Source organism: Chaetura pelagica, unplaced genomic scaffold (genome assembly GCF_000747805.2).
Source record: "Chaetura pelagica isolate M959 unplaced genomic scaffold, ChaPel_1.0 scaffold338, whole genome shotgun sequence".
In the NCBI taxonomy this organism is placed as follows: Eukaryota; Metazoa; Chordata; class Aves; order Apodiformes; family Apodidae; genus Chaetura; species Chaetura pelagica.
Genome location: NW_009954114.1, coordinates 229,135 through 256,644, shown reverse-complemented (window position 1 = coordinate 256,644; position 27,510 = coordinate 229,135). Strand labels below are relative to the sequence as shown.

Here is a 27,510-nt window from a genome sequence, read left to right as displayed (position 1 = left end):
TGCTTATGTCCCTCTTTTTGATGACATTTTTTGCACAGGATTAAAAAGGCCATTTTCCAAACAGTTATCGTTGTGTGGTAGAATTAGGTCTGAACTGCCAAGTTGTGATGTTCAGTCTGAGTCCTCTTTTCTTTGTACCTGCCAGATAAAAGCAGTGGACAATGGCCGGCCCCAAAAATCTTCAACTGCGCGCCTCCATATCGAGTGGATAAAAAAGCCTGCGCCCTCGCCCATCCCCCTGACTTTCGATGAACCCTTTTACAACTTCACCATCATGGAAAGCGATAAAGTGACAGAAATCGTTGGGGTGGTCTCTGTGCAGCCATCTAACATTCCTCTGTGGTTTGATATTGTTGGTAAGTTGGGAGCCAGTGCTGTGCGAACACTTCAGAAGCAAAGCATATGGTTTTGAGAGCAAGAAAACTAACTGTGAACTGTCCCTGTCCCCCCTCAATTAAACCCACTTTTGTAATGCTGAAATGAAAATGCTATTTTAATTTAGCGATAACAGTAACAATAATAATAATATTCCTGCTTTTGTTATGACTCCTTAGCTAAGCTGAAAAAAAAAGCGCTGTATGGCTGAATTGTTTTTTTTTCATACTGTTATTTACTGCAATCTTAATGTTGTCTGTCATTTGAATTCTATTGTCATACTTTGCTAATCTCATTTCTAAATGTATTTATGGTACTTAGATTTGCTGTCCCTCATTTCTCTCTTTCTTCACCTTTTTTTCTGCATTCTGTTCTTTTTTTTCTGCTTCCGACTGCCCTGCTTCAAGGTGGCAAGCATGCTCGAGAGATGTTCTATATTCTACAGACAGCTTGTGGGCAGAACTGTTCAACAGAAGGTACCCTTAGTGCAAACACATTTGCTAAAATACAACTATCCAGGCTGCCTTTTATTTTTGCAAGTTCTTTGAAACAATTTATATTACATCTTTCATAAGTGCCTGTGACAGGATGCGATGCGACACATGGATGTGCTGCATTTCTTTCTATGACAGCTTTTGCCATATTTATGTCCAATTATTATCATTTTATTCACGGATTTTCCACAGTTTATCACAAATAATTAATTCAAACTTTTCACAGTCCAGTGCCATCCATTTAACTGTGAAACAGAATGGGATGCATCAACATATGGGTTTCAGACGGAGCCACCAAAAGTTTGTCTTGAATGCAAGCTGAAAAAGAGAAATGTGTTTTGATGTGAGATTCAACCACAAAATTGCCTTACATAAAATTGGTGATAAAAATAGGGAGAAACATCCTTAGCGAGAAGGAGGAGAAGGCACATAAGTAATGGTCTTAAAATCACAGGGAAATACCACTAAAGTTGTAGGTGACAAAAAGAAAAGGAGTAGAGGATCTCATTTGGTTGAAGTGGAGAAACAGGAATCAATGTTGCTAAGCGTTTATTGCCTGTTTCTGCTGCTAATTCAGTTATGTCATTTAAAATAAGTCATTTAACATCTCCAGGATGAGACTTTCCCCAGAAGCAAAACAACCCTGCAAAGTCACTGTGCTACTTACTGTTTGCAGGTACTTGTACGTAATTTGTTGTATACCTTTGCATATAAAACACTGTGTCTGCACATAGTGGTTTTATTTAAATGAAGATTTATAAAGCAAATACTATATGAAAGACTAGAAAAACAAAAAGCCTTTGCAACAGACTTAGTGGAAAGGGTGCATCAGCAGTCTTTATTTACAGGGATTGAGCCTGGCTCTTATTTCAGCATAGCTATTTGCAGATGGGTTTAACCAACAGGAAGGACAAGGACCACAAGAGAAAGGGTCTGTCAGGACTGTTTTCATCCACCTTTTATTGCCAATTTGTGCAGCTGAAAGACAAAAGCAGCAACATTTCCCCTTTTAGTTTCTTGCATGGTTTCTGATGTGCCAACCACATTAATATTAAACCCAAAACTATTATAATGTTCTAGGGTTCCTGCTAGACCCTGGGGAAGTGCAGCATATACTTCCTTCAGTTCTCCTCCCGTTTCCTTGGGTTTTTTTCATTCCGTTTCTGACTGACTCTAACTTTCTCCCAGGAGAAATCCATTTTTATTGATGTTATCAACACTTTTTTCCTCATTTGAACCTTTTGCTGGACTCCTCTACTTTTCTCAGCCTTTTGGTCCTTTGCTCTCATTAAAATGCTGCCTGTGTTAAGTATTGAGAGAAGCCCCTGCTCTTCCACAACATTCTTTTACATTATTAGAGTCACGTGCAATTTAGCAGCACCTTATAATAACATTTCATTTTTGCCTACCAAACAAAGATGAGGGGAAGAGCATTGTGAAACTTAAGCCTTTAATTTGCCATTTAATGTGACCTTTATGGCTAAACTAGTTCAAATGGTTTAGAACGAGATTTTTACTATTTAAACAAGCCTAATGGTTTCCCTATAGGCTGCAGCTCCTGATGCTGCAAGCTGCTGCTTCACTGCAAAGGGTCATGGAGACACAGCTTCCCTAGGTTTAATGAGAAATTGGTGACCCTGACCATCCAGTTCAACACTGTTACCTTATGGATGTTGTCATTAAATATTACTGCTGTTATAAATTATTGCACTAGAAGCATCACACATTTCTACAGTAGAAATAACCAACATTGCTGCCTTTAGTCAATGTCAGTATAAACACCACTTTTTCACCTCGTTTCTCAATATCATCATGGGGAAAAAGAGATGTTGATACTTTCCTTTTAGGGGAACATTCAGGTCTAGTGCTGTAAAGTGCAATGAAGGACATGGATTATTAGTAGAAGTTATTTGTAGTTTATGGAAAGCTGTATGGGACTGCTGATGCAAAAGATGGTTTCTATGCTGCTTTGAAACCTAGGCCTGGTCCTTCTCCATCTGGTATTTTGTGGGTTTGGACCTCTGTGCACAGTTCACAGTAATGTCAGCAAAAGCCCTGAAGGCTTATGTAGCGGCATGGTTTAATATAGAGTTTGCAGCTTGACCTTTATGTGTATGACCTTTTCAAACTAAATGGGCATTGGAATTTCAGAGGACTTCTTTTTTAATGCAAACATACACTTTTTCCCAGCTAAAAAAATATAAATAAATTAGGAGGACGGATGAATTTTGGCTATGTAATATTTGTCTGCCTAACTTCAGCATCTGATTTGCACCAAAATTATATACACGTTAAGTCACTCACTGAATTTTTTATTTACTTTTTTCCAAGAGATGCTGGTGCCCTGCAGGTAGGGAGATCTTCCCTCCATCAATTAGAGAGGAACACGATGCTTGCGTGTTTTTCTCTTTGCTTAATTGGGAATGGTTGAGATACCAGATGTGATTTCTGTTTTCAGACTGCATTCAATACCATTCTCAGTTCACTTAACTCCCACAGTGCAAGCATGTAGGTTGTTTCAGTTATGTTAAATTTATTCAGTCATTTATGAGAAACTGATTTTCAATGGGAACCCCAAAATAAGTCAGAAATCTGTATTTCTCCCAGGTAAATTGTGCCCTCTGTCTCTTCCTTTGATATTGGTGGGAATGATGTGATGACTACTTTGACACCGGAGCTAAGCTGCATGGTGCTAGTTTTTGCTTAAGTAGCATGTTGCACAACATCTCTCTGATTCTTCCAACAGGTCTCCCTTTATTTTTCCTTCTTCCCCCAGCCTATACCTTTATAAGAGCAGCCAAACTTTCAAAGCACATCAGAAGTTTTTTTATAAAGGGTGCTTAAATGGCAATAATTTTAATTCTATTAATTTTAATTAATTGTCCGTTTATTTCACAGTACTGTACATTTTCATTAATGCCAAAAACATGGAGCTCCCTAGCCTCCTTTGAATTCTCTTCTCTGAGAACTAGCTAAAATACCTTTCTGATTTCTTTTCTGCTTTTTATGCCTTACCTTCAGCTTCTTAGCAGCAAACCCAAGGCTTTGACTCTCCTTACAATAGTTCTATCTGAAAAATCAGTCTGCGTTATTTTCTTCTTAGTATACTTTAGAACATAAGAGAATAAATATTTGCATGTTGTGTAACTAACATTTATTATGTTATGATTAACAGAAGTCTGTAGTTGAATTTGTATTTCTTGAGGCAAACACTAAGTTTATTTCATCTGTTTTTGAAAACAGAAAAATTGGAAACTTTGACTCTACTTCTTTTCCTGAAAATCCTAGAGGTACTTCAGACTCACCCTTGAGTTCCAGGGTGGATTAACTTTCTGCATTTTCCTTTCATTCTCTGTTCTAAGCAATGCAAGAATTGTAACAATTGGCACAGTTTATCATCCCTGTCCTTGGTGGTGTTAGTTTACTTCAGGGTAAGAGAAGTAAGAAAATGTGTTCTAAAGGTCTGTTTTCTAAATTAAGTAATTTACTGAACTTCTCTTCCACTCATCCACCATAGCATGGTAGGCCATATGAGACTTGTGTGAAGATCTCAGTATAGCCTGGCCTTATTAAGTCTGAACACGGAGCATGTATGTCTTTGTTATCTGCCAGCAAAGGAAGATTCTTGCCCGGTTTTGACTGTATTTCATTTGAGGATGTCCTCCAGAGTTCAGTGTGATCCATCTTTACATTTAAGACTGAGCAAGTCTGATTCTCCACAGTCATCATATATTCCTGAGGTGATATTCAATGGCACTCTTCAGGATTGTTCCACTGGAAAGGAGGGAGAAAGGCCCTCACAGGGGGACTCATTTTCCTACAAGTTTTACTGGGCCTGTCTGTTGCACCAAACAAGTGGTAAACTTTACATTAGAACATCCTTTCCGTTAGTCATGTAAGGTCCATTGCTTTTTTTTGTAACTATCTTTTTCATTAAAAGGATAATTAATTCTTTTCAGAGCATTTGTTTGTCAGAAGAAGTGTATGTTCATCGTGACAGTGTAAGAAAGAAACAAGCTAAGAACCAAGGTGACACTCCAGATTCAGCCAGAAGATATAACCAAGGCTACTTGGAAAACAACCTATAGTCTCTCTCTCCTTAACCATACTGTACCATCTGTTAAATTGAAAATTAGGGCTGTGCTTGAAAGGTCTCACAAAACTGTAGAGAGGGCCAACTAATAAGATATTTTTTACCAGGGGCTGTTTCTACAGCCATCCTGAGTTTGGTAACAGCTGGGATTTTCAGGAGTTCTATTGAAAAATCCTGTATAAACTGTAACATGCTTTCAGATAACATAAAAAATTCCTAGCTGTAGAAATAGAATGCTTTAAGGGCTTATGCAAGAGCATTAAGATCAATCTCCAGAAAGCAAGGCTGGAAATCATCTTTCTTGCCATTAGATGTCCAAAGTGTAGACATAACTATCTGTGCTACATGATTTCGAGAATCTTAACAATTAATTAGAGAGGAAAAAGCACCTTGTGGATGAATTTACGTCATCCAAACATTGCAAGTAGATGTGGACTTTTCATGAAATTTCCATCTAGGTGCTTCAGTTTAGTCAGTGTCTTTAATCTGTATTGAAGATCTGTTCAGCATTGCATCTTAGCCTGCAATGGTCTTACAAACAATGGCTATTCCACATCTCTCTGAGATCATTCAGTGTTAAAATGGTTTCTCAGGTCAGACTGTCTGGCCAGCTTGCTACTTCAATCAGCTTGCCTTCTTTACAGTTGACTTTCATAGTACCTGAGGAACTCACAATGTATTATCTTCATTTGAAATACTTCTTTCCTAATGCAATTGTAAGCACATTAGCAAAGTCAGCTTCTACGTATCTTGTTTCTGAAAGCAGGCTTTAGTAGACAATAAAAAGGAAAGCATGTGCCATATGTTGGAAAATAGAATAAGTAATAAAAATTCACATTAATAAAACTGAGCAGCTGAACAAAATTTAATCAAACGTAGCCCCCTGTCATGCTAAGATTATGATCAAAGAAAAGGTTAAATGGCTGATAGTAGCATTGGTATAACTGATACTGCAGGAGTTTATATCCCTGCAGATGAGCTCCCTTCAAAAGGGTTGGTAGTTTTCCAACAGCATCTTTGGAAAACAGTCCTCAGGCCCCCCAGAAATGGGTGAAGTTGGCACCTTCTCAGCTGTCACATCCTACAGGCTCAGCCCTCCAACCTCAGCATGAGCACCTTTGGAAGGAATGGGCTTGACATGAGGTTCCCAGAATACTCCAGCTGCAGGAGTTTCTAAGATAAAGTCCTGTTTGTTTTTACAGGACTCTCTCTGTACACCTTCAATACCCATACTTCAAAGATAATTGTGTTGGGTGCTTCTCTTGGTGTTTTGTAGTAGGTGTTGCATAGACTTAATACACCTATAAAACTCTTATAGTTTAGCATTTACACCTAATTCATTACTTATTCTTCAGTGCTTAAGTGCAACTTCAGAAGTGTTCATCATGTGTGGAGCTGTTTTGAGGGTGTATGAAGGCTAAGGAGATGTACAAAGCATTTCCAGACTGCCTCTAGTACTCCAGATGAGAAGCAGGACCCAGTATCCCAGGCAATATTCCCAGAAGTTCAGCCATTTGAGTCGTTCTTCATTGTCAACATCTGACCATGGTCTGTTAAAATGTACCAAACAGAATCAGGAATAGATCAGGATTTCACTCCAAAAGACATCATAATCACAGATCTCCCAGAAGGGTGTTCTCTGATCCATCTTTTTCTCAGTGTTTGATTCAGTTTATGTGTTTAATAGAAAATGAATCAATGTAAAATAAAGTGCCTTATCTGGTTGGTTACAAGTGTAGGCTAGAGTGAGGTTGCTGGTGACCAAGATTTGTTTTTTCGTCACTAGACAATTTTGGAAGATGTGAACAACATATAAAAAACTCATATGATGGATTCAGTTTGTATCTTAGGGGAAGAATATACTTCATTTAATGAAAATGGCTTGAAGAAGTCATTGTATCTGCAATACACTACATAGTATCCTGCAAATCCAGCTCTAAGCAACAGGGGAAGGGCATTTAAAAATTTATTGATAATCTTTCAATGTTACTTCTTGGAAGTGTTAAAGGCAGGATTTTGTTAGAAGTGTATGCCAGTTGACAGCATAGAGTTTTTGATTGCTCATTAAGATGGTTGTTAAGCATCTTGAAGTACAGGCTTTCATTTTGTTTTCATGGTTATCAGTATGAAACATTCTCTTTGTAAAGTGCCTACTGTCCCAAGGCTACCTTCATTTCAGCAGAGATTTCCTTGCAAGAATCTCAGACTCTCATCTTCAAACGAGGCCTTTTTTCAGAGTTGGTTTTCATGGTATGATTTTTCTCAAGTAAATCAATTTGAAACATTAATTGTGAGACTATTGCTTCTAGACTAACTCAAAAAAACCCCCGAACTAAACACTGAAGATATGATCAGCATCCAAATACCTTAGTATTGCTTAAGTGTTAAGGACAATAATGCTTTTTTTTCCTCTGTCAAATAGTGACAAATATATATCAATGGAGAAAAATGTGCAAATTAGGCTTGCAAAAAGAAGTTAGGGAATAAGCAGTCTATCTGACCACTATAAATCACAGCAGATTCAGTCTCAAATGTTTTCCTGGAGAACCACAAGTGCATCTGTTAGGTTCAGAGCTATGTATATATGTAGACATATATTAAGCAAAGGGAAGTGTGATGGTACCTCAGGAACAACTATGTTTGGAGCATTTCACGGAGCATTTTGCCAGTTCTGCTTTTCCTTTGCATAGATAACCTGTGCCCTTATTCTTCCCCCTTTCATCTCCCCCTTTTTGAATGGCCTTCAAGAGAGATATGGACAGAGCAGTGCTTCTTCTAGCTTATGCTTCCTTTGCAATATCCTGTGTGAGAGATAAGGAGAAGTGATGGTTTCTTAATGTTAAGATATTCAGGGGCTGTGACTCCACTGTGATTTCTCCACGTCTTCAACTTCTTGGGATGCCAGAGCCTTTTTCCTCTCACTAAATGCATTGCTGATTCTGCGAATAGTGTCAGTGGTTGGTCAGCAAACCATGCAGATGCAAGACTTGATGGGAGAGCAAGGAAGACTGTTCCCTTCTTCTTTTCTGTCTCCTGCTCTAAAATGGGAGTTGGTTTGTGGTAATACACCAGCCGTCCAAATATCTCTCTCTCTTTCTCTCCATATATATATATTGCACAAGAGCTAAGTTGACAGAATGGATGGTTTTCCACCTGTGGATTTATTCCAAGAGGACAGAACAGCTCTTACACAAGTTTTATCACCAGGAGGTCTGAAAGCCTTTTCTGCTTTGTAGAACTGAGTTGTCAGAGACTGTAACTAGTGGCCTTGCATTGCTGTGTGACAAACATACCTATAGAGTCTATTTGTCAGCAGTGTTGTGTTCCACCTCTCCCTGTCCCCAGCCTCCAAAAATTTCACATTCAACTCATAATAAATTCCAGTTTATAGATGAATAAGAAGCAGCGCAGCAGTGAGGAGTGAGTGCCACTTTACCTTTGAACATGCTGAGTGGTTCTAATTTATAAACTATTGCTGTGGCTGAGAAATCTTGTAACCCTTTAATCTCAAATTAATTATGCCTTTCTCTTACTTTTTAATAGATTTTTTTTTTCTTTTTCCTTTTTTTTTCCTTTCACCTGAGACTCAGGAGGGTTTTCCCACTGCTGCATCATTCAGTGTGTGACAGGATAAGGGGATATTAGTTTCAGAACAGTGCTTTGTGAGGGTTTTTTTTTTTAATGGAAAGGAATTGATGATGTGTATCCTGTCAGATCTATTTAAATAATTCCTAAAAGACTAGTAGAATTTGACCTTTGCTGCCAGTAATTATCATTGTCCTTGAAATTAACATAACAAATTGCTATTTGCATTTTTACAATTTATTATAATTGTAATTTTTAAAGACTGAGTTGACAGTCTTCGCATGCACAAGCATCAGTGAGAATTTCCTGAAAATAAAATTTGCAGAATAAAATGCTCCTAAAATGATTTTTATACAAAAAGATAATTGTTCTTGTTCGTTATCCAGACTACAAGGGCACACATCTTAATGGCTTATAGCCATTTGATTCTTTTTATACACTTAGTTATGGTTCACTTAAATATATTGCTAGGTGTTTTTTTTCTTTCTTGCAGTGCATTTTAATGATATCTGCTTTCCAATATACAAACTGTGCTTTGAAATATAAATGAGTTATGAACAAAGAAGTATCAGTAGATGTACTCTGTATGCTAAGACAAGCCGTTAAGATGAATGCCAGTAAACAAGATATCCCCACTTCTAGGAACATTTTCAATGGGCAATTTCCAGAGATGGCTAATTTAATTGTATTTTTGTGCAACAATTAGGAGGGAATTACGATAGTTCTTTCGACGCGGAGAAGGGAGTGGGCACTATTGTCATTGCAAAGCCCTTGGATGCAGAGCAGAGGTCAATATATAATATGACTGTGGAGGTCACCGATGGAACAAACATTGCCACGACTCAGGTAGAATATCACATTCCTTTCTCGGCAAGTTTTAATTTATTAGTGGAATATATATGCTATAAAAATTAATAATTTTGCCATTCCAGTAAAACTTCATCCTGTGAGACCACTGTTAACTAATGGAGCGGATATTTTTCAGAGCCTTTCCATCTGGTTGTAAAGAATCGGCTGTTGAACATGTCAAAGTGCTGTTTCTCCTTTTGTCCTCTTCATGCTCACTCAAAAGTAATTCACCTTCCTCCAGCTGAGGGAGTCCCTACCACAGGCGGCAAACCTTTGATTTGGACAATTGTATCACCCCATAATGGTCCAAAATGCAATAGTGCCTCTGTGGTGTTGGGGAATATTGCTATTGACCGTATTAAATGGAGTTTATCCCTCTCATCCTCCCAAGACCCAAATGTGGGACACAGGATCAATTGTTCAGAGAAAAATTGTTCAGAGAGGAAACTTAAAATTCAAAGATTCTCTCCATTAGTGTTGCTGTCTGTGATTACATTGTCTTCTGGGGAGCAGCCCCAGTGAACCCTTTAAAACCAGACTTGCTTATCAGGGTCAGTGCCTTTCAGCAATTAAAAAGTCAGATCAGATTAACGTGAAGGGCTGGGATAATGCTGGCTCTGACATATCCTTGTTGGAGAGACCCTGACACCAAGCCTGGGTGTCTGTTTGTTGGGAACCAGTCTGGAGCTGAGACATGGTCAGGGTGATGACTCTGCAGTCCAAGTGGCACCAGGGAGAACCCAAAGAACAAATTCCTTCGATACAAGGTGGAGTTGTGGGGTATGGATTAGCTGGGGCCTGAAATCCTACAGCTGAATTACTGCCCAAGTATAAAGTGTGCCTATAGCCTGAATATTATTTGCCACATAGGGAAAAAAATAGGTACTGGTAGAGGACACCTGTGGGCATCCTCAAATCTCAGATTGAATGTGGTTTCTAGAGGATACAAAAAAAAAAACAAAACAGGTTTGTGCTATTACTTGCTTCTTTATAATGCAGAAGAAAGGCCTGAACATTTATTATATTTACATATATGCATGCACACGCAGATGCTTCCGTTTTACCTTGCCTTTTTGTTACATTGCTTCAGATGTACTTCTGTATTCACACCAACTTTCCTAAGAGACTTCTAAATCACTGAGTGGTTTCTCAATTTCAATTCTTGTTTATAACCAGCCCTAAAAGCTCTGTCTAAGGATCCCTATCTGATCCCAAGGGTCTTTTCCAACCTGAATAGTTCTATGATTCTATGAGAATTTCTCCTCCTGGTAATCCACTCATGATAAGAAACATCAGTAAGTTGGGTAGTAGAAAAATCTGCTATTTTCCCTATTTCAGTAATTAATTGTATCTCTGCTAAAAAAATCCCTTATTTTTATCTTGTTTATATCTATCTTGTATTCCCTGTTATGCCTTTCTCTCCTCAGTTAATGAGATCTTTAAAAAATAGTATTTTCTCCCCAGGAAGGCACTCAGAATAGTCAAATCACCTCCCAGGCTTCTGGTAGGCAAGTGAAAGAGAATAACTGACTTCTCTACATTTCCTTTCCACAAAGCATTTTCTTCAGCCCATAAGTAGGTTTTTGTTTTGCCTTTTTTTTTTTTTTTTAAATTATTCTGGGTGACACTCTCAGTCCACATTCCAGAAACATGGTATTGAATTGCTAACATGAAATTCTTTTTCTTTTAAACATTTTAAACAAATATTAAAATGCACAGGGAATTTCAAACATGCTGGATTCAAGTAATTTTTCTTCTCATGGATACTATTTTTCTTCTCATGGGTATTATGCTTATTGTTTTTGCTGCTTACAATTTAATAAATTGACCTCTACAACAGTTCTCAAAACTTATTTTGATGGAAACCCTAAATTTTTAATTAAAGCATATGGTAGAAACATATTTCAGCAAAGCTGTTGTATTCTAAATGAAGCTTGAGCATTCTTCATAACAGAGATGTGACCTATTTAAAAATGTAAGATAAGAATTTAAGATTGTGATAGTGCAGCTTTAGATGATCATCAGTGGATATAGACCCTTCTTTTCTCCACCTTCTTCTCTCCAAATACTCTGTAAGTATTTAATTGTGACCTGTACAACATCTTAGAATGTGCATCTTTTGGTCTTCCCAACAGATGTTCAAAAGCCTTCATTATCTCAGACCTGCCAGAATTGCAGCCTGCCTAATTATCTCTCCCTTTTACAAAAATTTCATACTGTATTTTCAAGCATATTTTGGAGGCTTTGGTGACCTTATTCATCTTTATTTCCTTTAAGAACAATAATAAAAAATAAAAATGATATGTTAAGTAAAATATGTCATAGCAAGAGTCTAATTTAAGACTCTACAAAGACTCTAGAGCACATGCCTTATGAAGAGCATCTGAGGGAACTGGAGTTGTTACCCTAGAGAACAAGAGGCTGAGGAGAGACTTTTCTGCTCTCTGCAACTACCTGAAAGGAGGTTGTCACAAGGTGGGGGTTGGTCTCTTCTCCCAAGTAACAAGAGATAGAACAAGGGGAAATGGCCTCAAGTTGTGCCAGGGGAAGCTTAGATGGGGTATTAGGAAAAAATTCTTCACTGAAAGGGTTGTCATGCACTGGAACAAGCTGTGCAGGGAAGTACTTGAGTCACCATCCCTGGAGATGTTTAAAATATGTGTAGATGTGGTGCTTAGGGACATGATTTAGTAGTGGACTTGGCAGTGCTGGGTTAATGGTTAGACTTAATTACCTTAAAGGTCTTTTCCAACCAAAATTATTCTATGATTCTAAAAAAGCCTCTACTGACAGCTCTCAGTGGCCTTGTTCTGAGTGTTGATAAAATTATATTGAAAGTAGTTTGTCTCATATGGCCAATACCACCTGTATTTTTAACTATAGCTGCAAGAAGATATGACAGGGTAGAAAGTGAGGGGAAGGTAAATGTATAAATTCATGACTAGTGTAACAATAAAAGAATATAAAGCCCCCCCAAAGTGTGATGGTTTATTATGAAACAGCTGATCATTGCTGTGCCAAATGAAACAGTCTTACTTTTTATTCCATCCCACCTGTTTCCCTTTATATCTTCCTGGCCTTTTGTCTATTACACAGTTGGAGGTGGTAAAATACAGCGTAAAAATGCCAAAAATTTTTGCTTCAGCAACATGATCCCTGGCATGGACTTGCAGAAGCGTCTTCAGCAATGTTCTTGCATGCCTTAAAGTCTGATAAACTGCTTCCTTCTTGCCTTAATGCACACATGGTTTGCTACCATGAGAGGAAGGAAATAATTGTAATTTAAAAGTTACATTTCTTGGTTTAATGGTTCATTGTTGTGAAAAGAGCATAAGGAATACTTAGGGAACACTTAATTTAAAAAAAAAAAAAAGTTAAAAACATCCTTTGTCACTGTTTGGTTTGGGCATGATCAGGATTGCAAAAAGGAATGCAGCCTCTGAAGTGATAAGCAGGAGTTACTGAGCTGCTGCTGCTCCCCGTGCAGCTGAGCCCCAGCAGCACAGGCACAGCGGGCAGGGGAGGATGGGGCAAAGATGAAGAAATGTTGACTGGCTTGATTTATATATTTGCAGTGTGGGTATAAAGCTTCTGTCACATTGATTAACTTCTGGGAAGGCTAAGTCTCCTGACATAGCCAGGGAGAGATTTTGGGTTTTTCCCTTAGCTTAATTCATCACAGCTCAAGGCCATGCAGTAATTTATTAAAGGCTGAAGGCAAATGTTGGCTCTAAATCCCCTCGAAATGCGATTCCTGCAGCTGCCAGGCGAGCTTTGGCCCTGGGTGTGGGCTGGGGCTTCTGCATCCCCTGCTCCTCACAACCACTACTGCCACTCTTCGTGCCAAGAAAGGGACTTTTGCTCTCACTTGAGCAGAGAGAGGAACCTCCCAGCAGGAAATCAGTGTAAGGGGAACCTGAATGCCCCCTCCTGCCACAAGTTTGACTAACTTTGTGTAACATGAGTGGTTCTGTAAGTCATGAGTCAGTTTTATCCTAAAGCCTACTTTTTTTTCTTCTTCTGAACAACTCAGATCCTTTATATCCAAGCACAACACAGGAATAGCATTAATTTAATTCTTTGCAGTGCCTAGTGTCAAATTTTGCTAAAATACCCACAAAAGTGCAGTACAGTGGGGAACATTCATCTAAGTGATGATAGTTTTTCACTGTTATTGAAAATGTTGTACTGGTGGATAATCTTTTTTTTTAAGAACAGACTCCGGGAGTCATGGTATTATATGAAAAAGACAGTTTTATTTCTTGCTTATATTTTTGTCCTTGCCTTGTATCCCATAATCCTAGGCATTACAAAAAAAAATAAATAAAAAAAAGCTTTAAAGCGTGAAGGCTGATGCTTCCAAGCTAGGAGGCAAAAAATGCCCCAGTTTTACTTACTGCAAAACCATCTCACTATTTCCCAGTAGAACAGATACTCAGAGAGAAGCATGCAGATCCCCCTGAAAGGTTTTTATATATCAATGCATGGTCATTGCAATAAATACCCTCAGCTGGAGCCAAGTAGGCTTGAACAGCAGACAGGAGGAGTTACTGCTCATTGCCCCTTTTTGTCTCTGATTGCAGAAAGCTGTGGACTTTTATTTATTTCTCTGCTAAGGATTGACCTTTACCTGTGAGTTTCAGGTTACTACACCTGGTCTCATCTTTCAGAGAACACCTTTTCTTTGTAAGATTGTTTCTTATTAAACAGGAGATGACCCATCACCCTGAGTGAAGGTGGTTCTTTTAATTGAACAGTGAAAAGCTCTTCTTAGAGGACCATAGCCAAAATGTCGGTAAAACTCTGCCAAAAGACATTCTGGGCTGTGGATTCTTCTAGGACAGACAAGAAGATGTGGTGTTTCAATTCAATTCTTCATTTTGCTCAGCTGGACATTTCGTCCAAACCAGAACCAGCACAATCCTTCACCTTTTCCCTGTCCCATCCAGCAGTCTCAGCACTGCCTTGCCTGTGAAACAAAGGTTTTTTCCTGCCATATTAACATAACTCAGAGGGCACGGTAAAGTATAATAACTGGTCACCGAGGTTGGTAGCAAACTGCTTTTTTATGTTAAGGTTGTGGTTTGGAATAGAAAAAAGCTTGTCAGGAAGTAGCAAATAAAGCTTTGTGGTAATACTGTTGAAAACAAAATAAAATCAAAATGGGTTTTCAAAACCCATACAAAAGCGTAACCTGAGTTTAAGCAATTCAGGCACTTAATAGGTTGTACTACAACACTGTGCCCAGACCAAGCAATTAGCCAAGTAGATTCTTCCAGCTTCAAATGTCTCTAAAACAGCTCCTGGCGTTTATCCAGTTTTCACTCAAATACATTTGTGCTGGGTATTTGTGATGGGCAACATTAGAAACAGCTTTGGAGAGACTTCCTGCATTAGGTTTTGCCCTGCTTTGATTTGATTGTATTTCTCTAGGCCTTTCGCTTAACATTTTGAATACAAAGTCTTTGGTAATGCTCTGAGTGTTACTTTGCCTAATTTGTAAGCTTGGAGGCCTGTGAATCCTTTATTTGAAACTTGCTTTAACTGTGGGAAATAGGAAGTAAGCACGGAGAAGCAAATCTTTTATAGTGAGTTGCTTGTTCGGACTATAAATTAGGCTCTGTACAATAGAAGCAGAAGGAGGCAAGCCTGCCTTTCTGGAGCCCATGATGTGCTGGAAAAGATATGAGCTTTCAAGGATAACTGGGCAGAGACTGCTTTGCTGTATGTTTGCTTTATGAGCGTGGAAAAAAGACTCGCAGCCAATGTTTGTCTATGAAAAGTGGTTTAGTCAGTAACCTTGTGCAGTCCTCAGCAAAGAGGAATCTGTACTTAGCAGCAAACAAATAGTAAACATTTCCATTCATCACCTTTCAGACATGTGTTGGGAAACTTTTAAAGCCTGTCTTTGATTTTATACAATGGGTATTGTCACAGCTTAACACCCCAGGCACCTACACAGTAATGAAGGATATTTATGCAACACAGTTCATTCTTGCCATATCTTCCTTTTGGAAATAAGTATGAAGTATTAAGTTACATATACACTGTGAGTCTTTGAGTTTCTTCAGTAGGATAACACTTGGTTTTGGGTGAAGGACATGCTATAGGCTGGCTGAAGCTTAAGGCTGCAAGGAGCAGAGTGCTGCCTTTTGAAGTCAATGGGAAATTTGCCAGTAGTACCAAGACTTTATGCCTAAGTTTGGCAGCCGTTAAATGAATTTGAGTAACTTTCCACATATTAATGATCTGGTGGAATTTGGCTTACTCAGCTTCACATATGTTTGTAGGATCAGGTTTTCCATGAGCCTGGTGTTCGTGTCAGTAACATTTGTCCATTATTAAAGGAAGAGATTGCCCCAAATTACTAGTAGCACCTTACAAGAAGTCTTTGGGCTAGTGCAGGAAATCTTCAGCATAGGAAGGTGACACTTCAGTGTGAACTACGAAAAAGGGGGTGGCTCTAAAACAAACCTAGAGGTGCAGCCTTGAACTGCTTCCCCAAATTTGCCACTGCTTGTCTTGTGTGGTTTTGGTAAGACAGTTAACCTTGTTGTCAGGCAGTGTTTTCTCGTGCAAAGGATGGGGATATAACCAGTCACTTGCTCTTCCAAAGTGTTGTAAGGATGGCAGGACTAATACCTATTTAAAATGGCACTTAAGTTCCTTTTATTTTACGCCATTTCATTTCAGGTAGCTCCCAAGACAGTTATATTTTTAAGAACATAAGAGTGTTCCGTTTTCTCCTTTTCTATAGCTTCTGGATTTAACAGAGCTCTGTATAATCAGCGTTCCCATATATAATCTAACTTCCTTTTGTTGCAAGGAAAATCCAACCCCCTCTGGTAAGGGAGAGATCGTGAGGTTAAAATTACAGTTAACTCTTGGGGATTTTGAGGGACAGCTGACAAAAATTTTAAAATACTCTTAACTGCTTTAATAGAAGAAATTGTGCATCAATAATGACCTCTTGCTTCATTAGCATCTCTAACCCACCACCTTCAATCTCCAGATGGAAATGGCTGTTGATATGCAGAGTATGTAATAAATGATGTGTATTTCAACGTTGATCACTTGACAAATCATTAAAATACTGTCATCTCTGGGGAGGAAGAGGCCTGCAACTTAAACAGCCACTTGATCAGTGTTACAGTAGATATGAAGTGGAAAAAAAAAAAAAAAAGGTGTTTTGAAGTACTTTTCTGGAAACTAAGAAAAGCAATTTTTAAGTGCATAGTTCCCCCCAACTGTGATGACCACTGTGAATAAGGAACTCCTGTTTTTTTCAATCTTTTGCCCTCTCCATGCCTTCTACTCCTCAGGCACCGTCATGGTCTGTATCTGTGTGTCAGGGCATTAGCTTACACCTTTTTCAGGGGGAAAAAATGCTGCTTTGTGAATCCACACTATATTTTCCATAGTTTCATGGCTTACCCTTAGTCACTGAGGCTGATCCAGTACCACCCTATTAATGTCATGCAGTCTAGTGAAGGCCTAAATCATGGATCTGTGGCTTGCACAGTCAGGTGCAAGCTTTGTGGTGTATAAAGCTTTGTGCCCTCCTGCTTTCTCTATTTGTCCGTGATGCTAAAATGCATTAGATATAATGGGAAGTAAACCCCAGTGCTGGGGCGACCACACAAACAAAACAGCATGTCACCACTCTGGCAGTACATTTAAGACACACTGATGTGCATTTGTACTTTTTTTTTTTTCTTACAGAATAGCTTGAGCTTGCACACAACAATAGAAACAAATTCACACATGAGCATGTTCACCACATGACAGCCTAGTTTTTCAGGTCAAATGGGTCTGTTTGAGCATCAGCAGAATTAAACACTCTTGGTATTTTCATTCAAAACCATCTAAAATGGTACATGACAAAGCTTTAGTCCACTAATTAAAAGTAAAATTAAATGTGTTTCTTGTCTGTGTTAACAGTGCAGCAGTAAAATAATCCAGCAGTGATACCTGACAAGAACTGCAGGTATCAAAACTGCCCAAGAAAATGTCTTTAAGTGTTAAATCCTGGTAATCAGATTATCCCCAACTCAGATTGCTTCAGTGTCTCTTGCTTACACTAATAGAAATGGTTCAGCACTGGCTCTGTGTCCCATTAGAGTAAAGTCTTCAATTATTTTTTTTTTCAGGCTTTCTTTCACATATTACAACTAATTTCTTCACATATTTTTCAGTTTGGCTTTTTTTTTTTTCCCTCAAGTCAGAAACACACCTTGAACAAAAATAAAAACCTAAGTAACTCTTCATCATTATTATAGGCCCAGCAATGTATATTTCCTCAAGATTTTATTGCTATCTGTCCAAGACTGAAACATAACTTAATATAGGCTTCACCCTATTTCACTCTGGTGTACCATAATCTAGTGAAAATTAAATTGTATGGAATGCACAGTTGAAGTCCTGTGCCATTTAACTTACAGAACATTTTATTTCAGCTGTCTCTTAAACAGTTCCCAGGCTAGTTCATTACAGCTGCTGCTTACAATTGCTCATATTCCTTCTGGTAATGAGTTCTGCAAGCCCTTCCAAATATCATGGAAATCTAAAGTTTCATTTCTGTCTGAGCCCAACATCTGTTTGTGTAATATTGCAGTAAAAGTACAAGTCTATTTTTCTGCTGCTAAGAAAGCATGAGTGAACAGGGCTTGATCAAGCAAAGCCAGGATATATTTGCTTTTAAAAGGGCCAAGTAGTTTTCAGAACAACAAAGAAAATATTAGAGATGGATCGAGTCTTCTAGTCCTAGGGAAGAGCCCTGTGGATAGCCTTTCCCTTGTCATTCATTGGACTTTTTCTTATTTGAAAGCCTTTGAGTAAGCAGATTGGTTCATTTCACTAATTGTAAAGTTATATGTGTGCTTTCACAGGTGTATTCTGCAAAAGATAATTTTTGTTTCCAGGCTGATAAAGAGGCAACTCTGCCACACTGCCTGAAGTAATCTATAGCATACAAGGTCTGGAAAGTGTATTTTCTCCAGGGAGTGACTCCTCCAGTGGCGAAAAACACAAAACCTCATCCCATTAACTGTTGAAGGGCAAAGCTTGGAAAACAGTGATTCTTAGTAGTTACCAGAGACAGCTTGTGATATATTGAGATGAGTGTAAGAGGCAGCAACAGCAGCATCCTGGATGCCTGCCCCTTCTCCATGTTTCTTTAGGGATCAGTACTGAGGTTTTCAAGACAGATTGGAAGCCCATGGCACAGTGTTCATTCCCATTTTCAGCAGCAGTTCTACCATTCATAAACTGCAAAAGAAGGGAGGCAAATATTTGAGGGAAAAGGGAATTAGTTGGCAATAAGGACAGTCATCACTGGCAAAAGTACATATTTATCACTGTGGGGTGGGCATGCATGGTCATGAAGTCCTGTCTCCTGTTGTCACCTCACCTAGTGTCACCACTCCTGACACAGCCTAAGATGTAGTGGGAACTTGAACTCCCCTCTGCTGTCAGGATTTGACATGGCTAGTACTGCCTAACACAATATATTAGAAAACAACAATGGATTTAGAAGAATTTTTATTCTATAAAGAGCAGATTTAACATGAAAAGGATTCTTTTATAACCTTAATAATAGTGAAGGGAAAGGGAAATCCCGTAATAGCCCTAGAACAAGTCAACTGTGTAACCAGCACAGTTACAAGGGATGACAGAACCTTTCCTGTGGCAGTCATAGGAATATCTACCAATCTATAGATACTAAAAATGTGGACTTCCTTGTCAAGCTCTGAGTGGGTCTTATAATTAGGGACATTTTGCCTCCAAAGTCATGTCCTTACTATTCCTTTTGATCTGAACAGTAAGCATTTAATATTAAATTATTTTTCTCAGCCTCCCATCCAGCAGCATAACATCATCAGCCATCTAAAGTAAATTACATTTCTCTAGGTGCCTATTCAGTATCCTGGCTAGACTTCAATAACTTCAAATGTTTTTATTTTATTAACTATAGGTTCTTATCAAAGTGTTGGATAACAATGATAATGGCCCAGAATTCTCTCACCCAAGTTACGATGTCACCATTTCAGAGGACATCCTCCCTGATACTGAAATTCTGCAAATTGAAGCTATAGACAGAGATGAAAAGCATAAGTTGAGCTACATTATTCACAGCAGCATCGACACAGTCAGCATGAGAAAATTCAGAATTGATCCCAGCACTGGAGTGCTCTATACTGCTGAGAGATTAGACCACGAAGCTCAAGATAAGCACATCCTTAATGTCATGGTAAGAATGCAATATTCACAATATTCAGGACACAATCACTGCTGCTTCGGGTGCATATGTGCCTTAGTATTTGCATGAACAAAGGACTCTTAGTACAGTAAGTAGTCATTAATTTCATCTTGTGTGCCCTGCTGTGTATTTATTTTACATTTCTTACTCGGGCTTTTTGGGAAACTTATTGTGAATTCATTGTATGGAATATGATATGATTTGCTATCTCAGGGGAGAGCAAGCAGGAAATTATTTAATCTCTTGGCATCTGGTGCTCTCACTCAAGGTAATCTTCAGAGTTTCTGAAGTGAGCCTGAAAGTTATTTGAGAAGTTATTCACAGGGAGATAACTGCTTTCTTACCAAAGAGAATGCTACAGCCCCTCTGAATACAAGCATCGTTTATAGTTTATTTTTATGGACTTATTTCAGTACATAGCTGTAAAATATCTTTCAGCTACATTTCCAAATGTTTGAGTATGCAGAAAAAAAAATAATTGCCATTTTTTACTCAGCATGTCTAAATTACAAAACATAAGTCTTGTCTGTTTTCAAGTTAAGGGTGTATATTATGGCCTGGAGATTAATAAAAAAATAATCTGTGTTAGTGTTAGTTCAAGCATTGTAGTCCACTGTTTTCTTTAACCACTTAAGACTCCTACAAAAGAGATCTATGAAGGAACAGCTTGTGACGTGTTGGTTATGGGGTCATCTCTTGGGGGGGAGCCCAGAGCTGCTGAGAGATCCAGCAGGCAGAAGCAGAGTGGGGTCTCAGCTCACAGTGTGACAAGCTGCAAGTCTTTTGGTGAGCAAGCTAAGAAATAACTATAAACAGAAGCGCAGAGAGAGACAGCTGATAGAGGTCATGTCCTGGTCCTTGTGTTTGATCTCCACCTGATACAGTAAGGAGTTTGTTCTACTTAGGGAGAACCAAGCTTTTGAGGATCATATTGACAGGATTATCTGTGTAGCAATGCAGAGATTTTAATGTGAGGTTGAGAGAGGTGCAATAAATGATACTTGTGTTGCGTCTGCTGAGCACTTAGGTAATTCATACTGATTGTTATTGGTATCATCACCTTTAAAAAGGCTTGAACATATATGATGAAGAAGTCCATTGGCAACTACCAGCACTAGACTGATACATGACTGAACATAGTGGGTAAGATAGCTTGTACCTCTTTGAAAGAAGGAATGATGGGCAAGGTATGTTTACCTCTATGCTATAAAGCAGGGCAAAGGCATGACCATTGAGCATGTATTAAAACAAGGCATTTCTTGCAAACCTAACACCAAATTTAACATGTCATGTGTGTTGCCACTTAAATTCATGTCATGATCGTTAGGTGCCATGCAATTTTTCACAAGTGAAAAAATTATGTCTCTAAGCTCTTCCTGTTTCTTCCATTTTACTGTGTACTGTCTCACGTGATAATGTATTTCAGACTTTTTGAAAGGCAATTGGATTTTTTATTACTTTGTTTTAAATTGGAAGTATTAGCACTCAGGTGACTGATACTTAAGAAGTTTTACTAGATGTATATCAAGATGTGTATTATGCACTTGTTCTATAGGTCCGAGATCAAGAATTCCCTTATAGAAGAAACCTGGCCAGAGTCATCATAAATGTGGAAGACTCCAATGACCACAGTCCATATTTCACCAGCCCACTGTACGAAGCCTCAGTGTTTGAATCCGCAGCAGTTGGATCAGCAGTCTTGCAGGTCACGGCTTTGGACAAAGATAAAGGAGAAAATGCAGAGCTTATCTACACTATTGAAGCAGGTTAGGGCAGAGGCTGAAAATGTAGTGTCATGATTTCCCCAGTGCTCAGTACTAGGGCCAGTTCTCTTTAATAACTTTATCAATGATCTGGACAAGGGGATCGAGTGCAGCCTCAGTAAGTTTGCAGATGACACTAAGTTGGGAGGAAGTGTTGATCTACCTGAGGCCAATTGCATGAGGTTCAACAAGGCCAAATGCTGGGTCCTGCACTTGGGTCACAACACACCCATACAATGCTACAGGCTTGGGGAACAGCACCTGGAAAGCTGCCCAGAGGAAAAGGATCTGGAGGCGTTGGTCTCAGTCACTGAATAAGAGTCAGCTGTGTGCCCAGGTGGCCAAGAAGGCCAACAGCATCTTGGCTTGTCTCAGAAATAGTATGGCCAGTAGGAGAAGGGAGGTGGTTGTACATCTGCACTTGGCACTGGTGAGGCCACACCTTGAGTACTGTGTCCAGTTCTGGGCCCCTTGCTGTAAGAAAGGCATTGAGGTGCTGGAGTGAGACCAGGAAAGGTCAACAAATCTGGTGAAGGGTCTAAAACACAAATGTTATTAGGAACATTTAAAGGAACTGGGGTTGTTTAGCCTGGAGAAAGGGAGGCTGAGGAGAGACCTCATCAGCATGTGGCAGATTGCTATACATGGGACAATTTTAAGATTCAGTTGGACAGAGTGCTGGGTTATCTTTTCCACAGAATGCTTTTGCCAAAAACGGTTGGATCAGGTGATCCTTGAGGTCCCAATTTTGGATTCTATGATTCTATGATTCTATGATACAGACCAGATCATGTTCCTGGGGCAATGTTTATCAAGACTGTTCCCAACTTTTTTTTATGCCTTTTTACTATTATGGGCTCCAACCCAATCACCTATGGGTGCCACTACAGTGTAAAAAGCAACGTGATATAGTGGGAGTATGGCTCCCATACACAGGCAATGAATAACACCTGATGCAGACAGAAAACTATGATGATTAGGAAGGATGCTTTAGCTATTAGATGGTCCTTTTTTTATTCTACATGTTTTTTTCTTTTTTCTAGAAGTTCTCTCTTCCCTCACAGCCTGTTTCTGTTTCACCATGAAGTCTCCCTGCAGTGTCAGATTTCAAACTTCCATTTACTAGAAGCCATGTACCCCCTCCCCCAGTTTCATTATCCACAGATGTTCTAATCCCAGCTGCATCAAAAGTCAGTCCTTTGCTGCTGTAGTTTCTATGATCCATAAAATCTGTGCAGCTGAGGATACTAATTTTAACTGCAGCATTCAGATTGTACACAGCCCTTTCATTCAGGGGAATTACTTACACCACCTTACATACAAAGAGGGAAATTGATAAAGAAAGTAGCTTTTGTGTAATTTCACAGGAAATTCCTAAAGGAGAAGAACCAGCTCTGGCGTTACATGAGGCAGTTGGTGGCTAAAAATTATTTGTACTAGCAAGCACTGACAAAATAACTGCAGCAGCCCTTGTAGTGTCTGCAAATGTGACAGATACTGTGATCTTTATGAGAATTTGTAGCTCTGGCAGAATAGCTTCTCCATGAATAGCACGATTTCTGTGTTAGCTAGTAGAGTAAACTTTACTGATCTTAAAGGATGGATATAAATAGAAAGCCACTACCAATATTGTACTGCACACGGTAGTATGTAGCTTAAATTAGCCTCCAAGCCCCAGAATTTACAACAGATAGCAAATCACATCGTGAAAACAGCATACATTACCTCACTTCATTTAGGATTCTATGCATCTGGTATTACAGCTACAATTTTGACATTTACTGCTTTGTGCACAGCACCTGTAATAATCACCATTAAAAGAAAATCTCTTGTTTATCACCAGTTACCTGAGACATATTTCACTCCAGGTACTGGATGGATGCTTCACTGTAGATTGGAAGCAGTTTAGTTTAGAGTGTAAACTACAATAGCAGAAACATGTTATAATGATTGAAATTGCTGTAACTCAGTACATGCTGTTTGTGTTTAAAATCAAATTCAGGAAGAGTCTGTATGCCTGTACATGCCACACACACAGCATCCTACACTTCAGGCAGGCACTTAAGGAACCAGGAAAGTATATATTGCCTAATAAAAGGTGATCTCTAATTATAAGGCAGGGATACATATCAAAAGTTTTTAATCTATCTGTTGGCAAAAAGACTAAAAAGAATAAAAGACTCCAGAGAAGGTCCTTGATGCATACTCACTGTTTTCACCTTTCTTCAGTCAGTGATACTGCTGCTTTCATGTTATAACAGACATTTCATGACATTGGCTGCTAAATCTCATTCATCTAGATCTGTCCGCAGAGATCATATGATAAACCTTTGTGCTACAAAATACTCGAATCTCTTTTCTATGCTATTTGTTCTGTTTTATTTTTCTGAATGCCACTTTAACCTTTTTATATTCAGTTCTTTGAGTCTTGAACTAATCTTCTCTACAGTTGCTTAATATCCCCTTCAATTAAGAGCCTGAGTTGTTATCCATTTGTCATGTAATTGGCTTGTTAGACTCTGATCTAGTTTCTTTGCCTTAGGTGTACATGTATTTGACTAATTCCCATAATTTAGGGATGCTTTTTCCTACTTCAATAGGAGTAATGTGCATGCAGCACTTGCTCAGGTGCTGATAATCAGTATCAAGATATAGATAGCAGCACCTGAGTTTCTGAAGGTTTTAATACCTCTACCATCTACTGAGATATCTGGTTTTCAGAAAGGAAGGCTGGAAGGCCTGTTTTTTGTTGTTTTTTTGTTGTTTTTTTCAATAATTGCCTTTAACAAATTGCAGCTACCTGCTCCTGGTTTAAATTATCATTAAGTGTGTTGTATTTAGTTTCTAATTTGCTTCCAATATTTGTGTTTTAGGAAATACAGGAAACACATTCAAGATTGAACCAGTTTTGGGGATCATTACATTAATGAAGGAGCCAGACTTAACCACAATGGGACAGTTTGTTTTGTCAGTCAAAGTGACTGATCAAGGTTCTCCACCACTGTCTGCAACAGCAATTGTGCGGATTTCTGTGACAATGGCAGATAACTCCCACCCTAAGTTCATACTCAAAGAATACCAAGCAGAGGTCAATGAAAATGTGGATATTGGTACTTCTGTCATCTCTCTCTCTGCAATCAGTCAGTCCACATTAGTTTATGAGGTTAAAAATGGGAATGTGGATGGAGTCTTCACTATAAACCCCTACTCTGGAGTGATCACCAGTCAAAAGGCCCTTGATTATGAACGTGCTTCATTCTATCAGCTCATCGTACAGGCAACAAATATGGCAGGCATGGCTTCGAATGCCACTGTGAACATTCAGATTGTTGATGAAAATGATAACCCACCAGTTTTTCTCTTCTCTCAGTACTCAGGAAGCATAAGTGAAGCTGCTCCTGTAAATAGCATAGTCCGGAGTGCGAATAACAGTCCCCTGGTGATACGTGCCACCGATGCTGACAGCAACCAGAATGCTTTGCTTGTCTACCAAATTGTTGAATCTACTGCAAAAAAGTATTTCACGGTAGATTCCAGCACAGGTGCAATCAGTACAATTGCAAATTTAGATCATGAAACAATAGCCCACTTCCACTTTCATGTGCATGTCAGAGACAGTGGGAATCCTCAGCTTACAGCCGAAAGCCCAGTTGAAGTGACCATTGAGGTAACTGATGTCAATGACAACCCACCAGTCTTCAGCCAAGCTGTATTTGAGACAGTTTTGCTCCTTCCCACGTATGTTGGTGTTGAGGTACTCAAAGTCAAGGCTACAGACCCAGATTCAGAGATCCCTCCTGAACTAACATACAGTCTAATTGAAGGCAATATGGACCATTTTTTAATTGATTCAAACACAGGGGTGCTCACTATTAAAAACAATAGCCTCTCCAAAGACCATTATAGGCTAATAGTAAGAGTATCTGATGGGAAATTTTATAGCACTGCTATGGTGACAATAATGGTAAAAGAAGCCATGGATAGTGGTCTCCATTTTACACAAACTTTTTATTCCACTTCTATCTCAGAAAACAGCACCAATATCACAAAGATCGCTGTGGTGAATGCTGTTGGTAACCGCCTCAACGAGCCTTTGAAATACAGTATATTAAACCCAGGCAACAAATTTAAAATCAAATCCACCTCGGGAGTCATCGAGACAACTGGCATCCCCTTCGATCGAGAGGAACAAGAGCTGTATGAGTTGGTGGTAGAAGCAAGCCGTGAGCTAGATCACCTTCGTGTCGCTCGCGTGGTGGTAAGGGTTTACATTGAGGACATAAATGACAATGCCCCAGTGTTTGTGGGGCTCCCCTACTATGCTGCTGTGCAAGTCGATGCTGAGCCCGGCACCCTGATATATCGAGTGACGGCTATTGATAAAGATAAGGATGAAAATGGTGAGGTGTCTTATCTTCTGAAGGAAGACTACGGACATTTTGAAATTGATAGAGAGTCTGGCAGTGTCACTTTAAAAGCACCCTTCAATTCGGATTTATCTAATATAGAGTATTTGGTTGTCATTCTTGCAAAAGATGGTGGTAACCCGTCATTATCTGCTTTGGTGGAGCTCCCCATTACTATTGTTAACAAAGCGATGCCTGTATTTGACAAGCCCTTCTATACAGCTTCTGTGAATGAAGATGTAGAAATGCACACACCAATCTTAAGCATAAATGCAACGAGTCCAGAAGGCCAGGGTATCATTTATATCATCGTCGATGGAGATCCCTACAACCAGTTTAATATTGACTTTGATACTGGAGTTCTGAGTGTCATCAGCCCACTGGACTATGAAGTAAATTCTCTTTTCAAGCTAATGGTGCGAGCCAGTGATGCTCTCACTGGTGCTCGAGCTGAGGTCACTGTGGACTTGATCATTAATGATGTGAATGATAATCCTCCAGTGTTTGATCAGTCGGCTTATAACGCTACTTTGTCTGAAGCATCTTTGATTGGGACTCCTGTACTGCAGGTTGTAGCTGTTGATGCTGACTCTGGCAACAACAAGATTGTGCAGTATCAAATAGTCCAGGACACCTTTAACAGCACGGACTATTTCCATATAGATAGCACCAGTGGCCTGATTCTAACAGCCCGGATGCTGGATCACGAACTCATACAGCAGTGCAGCTTGAAAGTCAGAGCAACAGATAATGGGTTCCCACCATTAAGCAGTGAGGTTCTTGTTAGTATCTCAATAACAGATATGAACGACAACCCTCCAGTTTTTAACCAGTTGATATATGAATCTTATGTGAGTGAACTGGCACCTCGGGGCCATTTTGTTACTTGTGTCCAAGCCTCTGATGCCGACAGCTCTGATTTTGACAGACTGGAGTACAGCATCTTATCAGGAAATGATCGGACCAGTTTTCTTATGGACAGCAAGAGTGGTGTTATCACACTTTCCAACCATCGAAAACAGAGAATGGAGCCCATGTACAGCCTCAATGTCTCTGTGTCAGACGGGCTGTTCACCAGCACAGCTCAGGTGCACATACAAATCCTTGGAGCCAACCTCTACAGCCCTGTGTTTTCACAGAGTGTTTACGTTGCAGAGGTTAGAGAAAATGCTGCTCCTGGAACTAAGGTAATCCACGTGAAGGCAACAGATGGGGATTCAGGTGTATACGGCCAGATAAGCTACTCTATTATAAATGACTTTGCCAAGGACCGATTTTTGATTGATAGCAATGGGCAGATTCTGACAACTGAGAGGTTAGACCGGGAGAATCTCCTAGAAAGTGATATTGGTATCTTTTTGAGAGCCCTTGATGGTGGTGGCAGGACTACGTTTTGCACTGTGAGAGTGATTGTAGTGGATGAGAATGACAATGCTCCCCAATTTATGACAGTCGAATACAGAGCTAGTGTCAAAGCAGATGTTGGGAAAGGTTATTTGGTGACCCAAGTGCAAGCAGTAGATCCAGATGATGGAGCCAATTCTAGAATTACCTATTCACTGTATAGTGAGGCCTCTGTTTCAGTAGCTGATCTGCTTGAAATAGATCCAGATAATGGATGGATGGTCACCAAGGGTAGCTTTAACCAGCTGAAAAACACAGTTCTCTCATTCTTTGTAAAAGCAGT

At 39.2% G+C, this 27,510-nt stretch overlaps 1 protein-coding gene across 1 annotated transcript in view; it reads left to right on the top strand.

Annotated features, from left to right (window-relative positions):
- The window catches only part of FAT3 (FAT atypical cadherin 3), a 345,063-nt gene that overhangs the window by 240,933 nt on the left and 76,620 nt on the right, over positions 1 to 27,510 (top strand). The window contains exons 6-10 of the mRNA XM_010002614.1: positions 146 to 356; positions 9,254 to 9,393; positions 19,370 to 19,645; positions 21,210 to 21,420; positions 24,291 to 27,508. Coding sequence (XP_010000916.1) covers positions 146 to 356; positions 9,254 to 9,393; positions 19,370 to 19,645; positions 21,210 to 21,420; positions 24,291 to 27,508 — 4,056 coding nt within the window. The remainder of the gene's footprint in view (positions 1 to 145; positions 357 to 9,253; positions 9,394 to 19,369; positions 19,646 to 21,209; positions 21,421 to 24,290; positions 27,509 to 27,510) is intronic.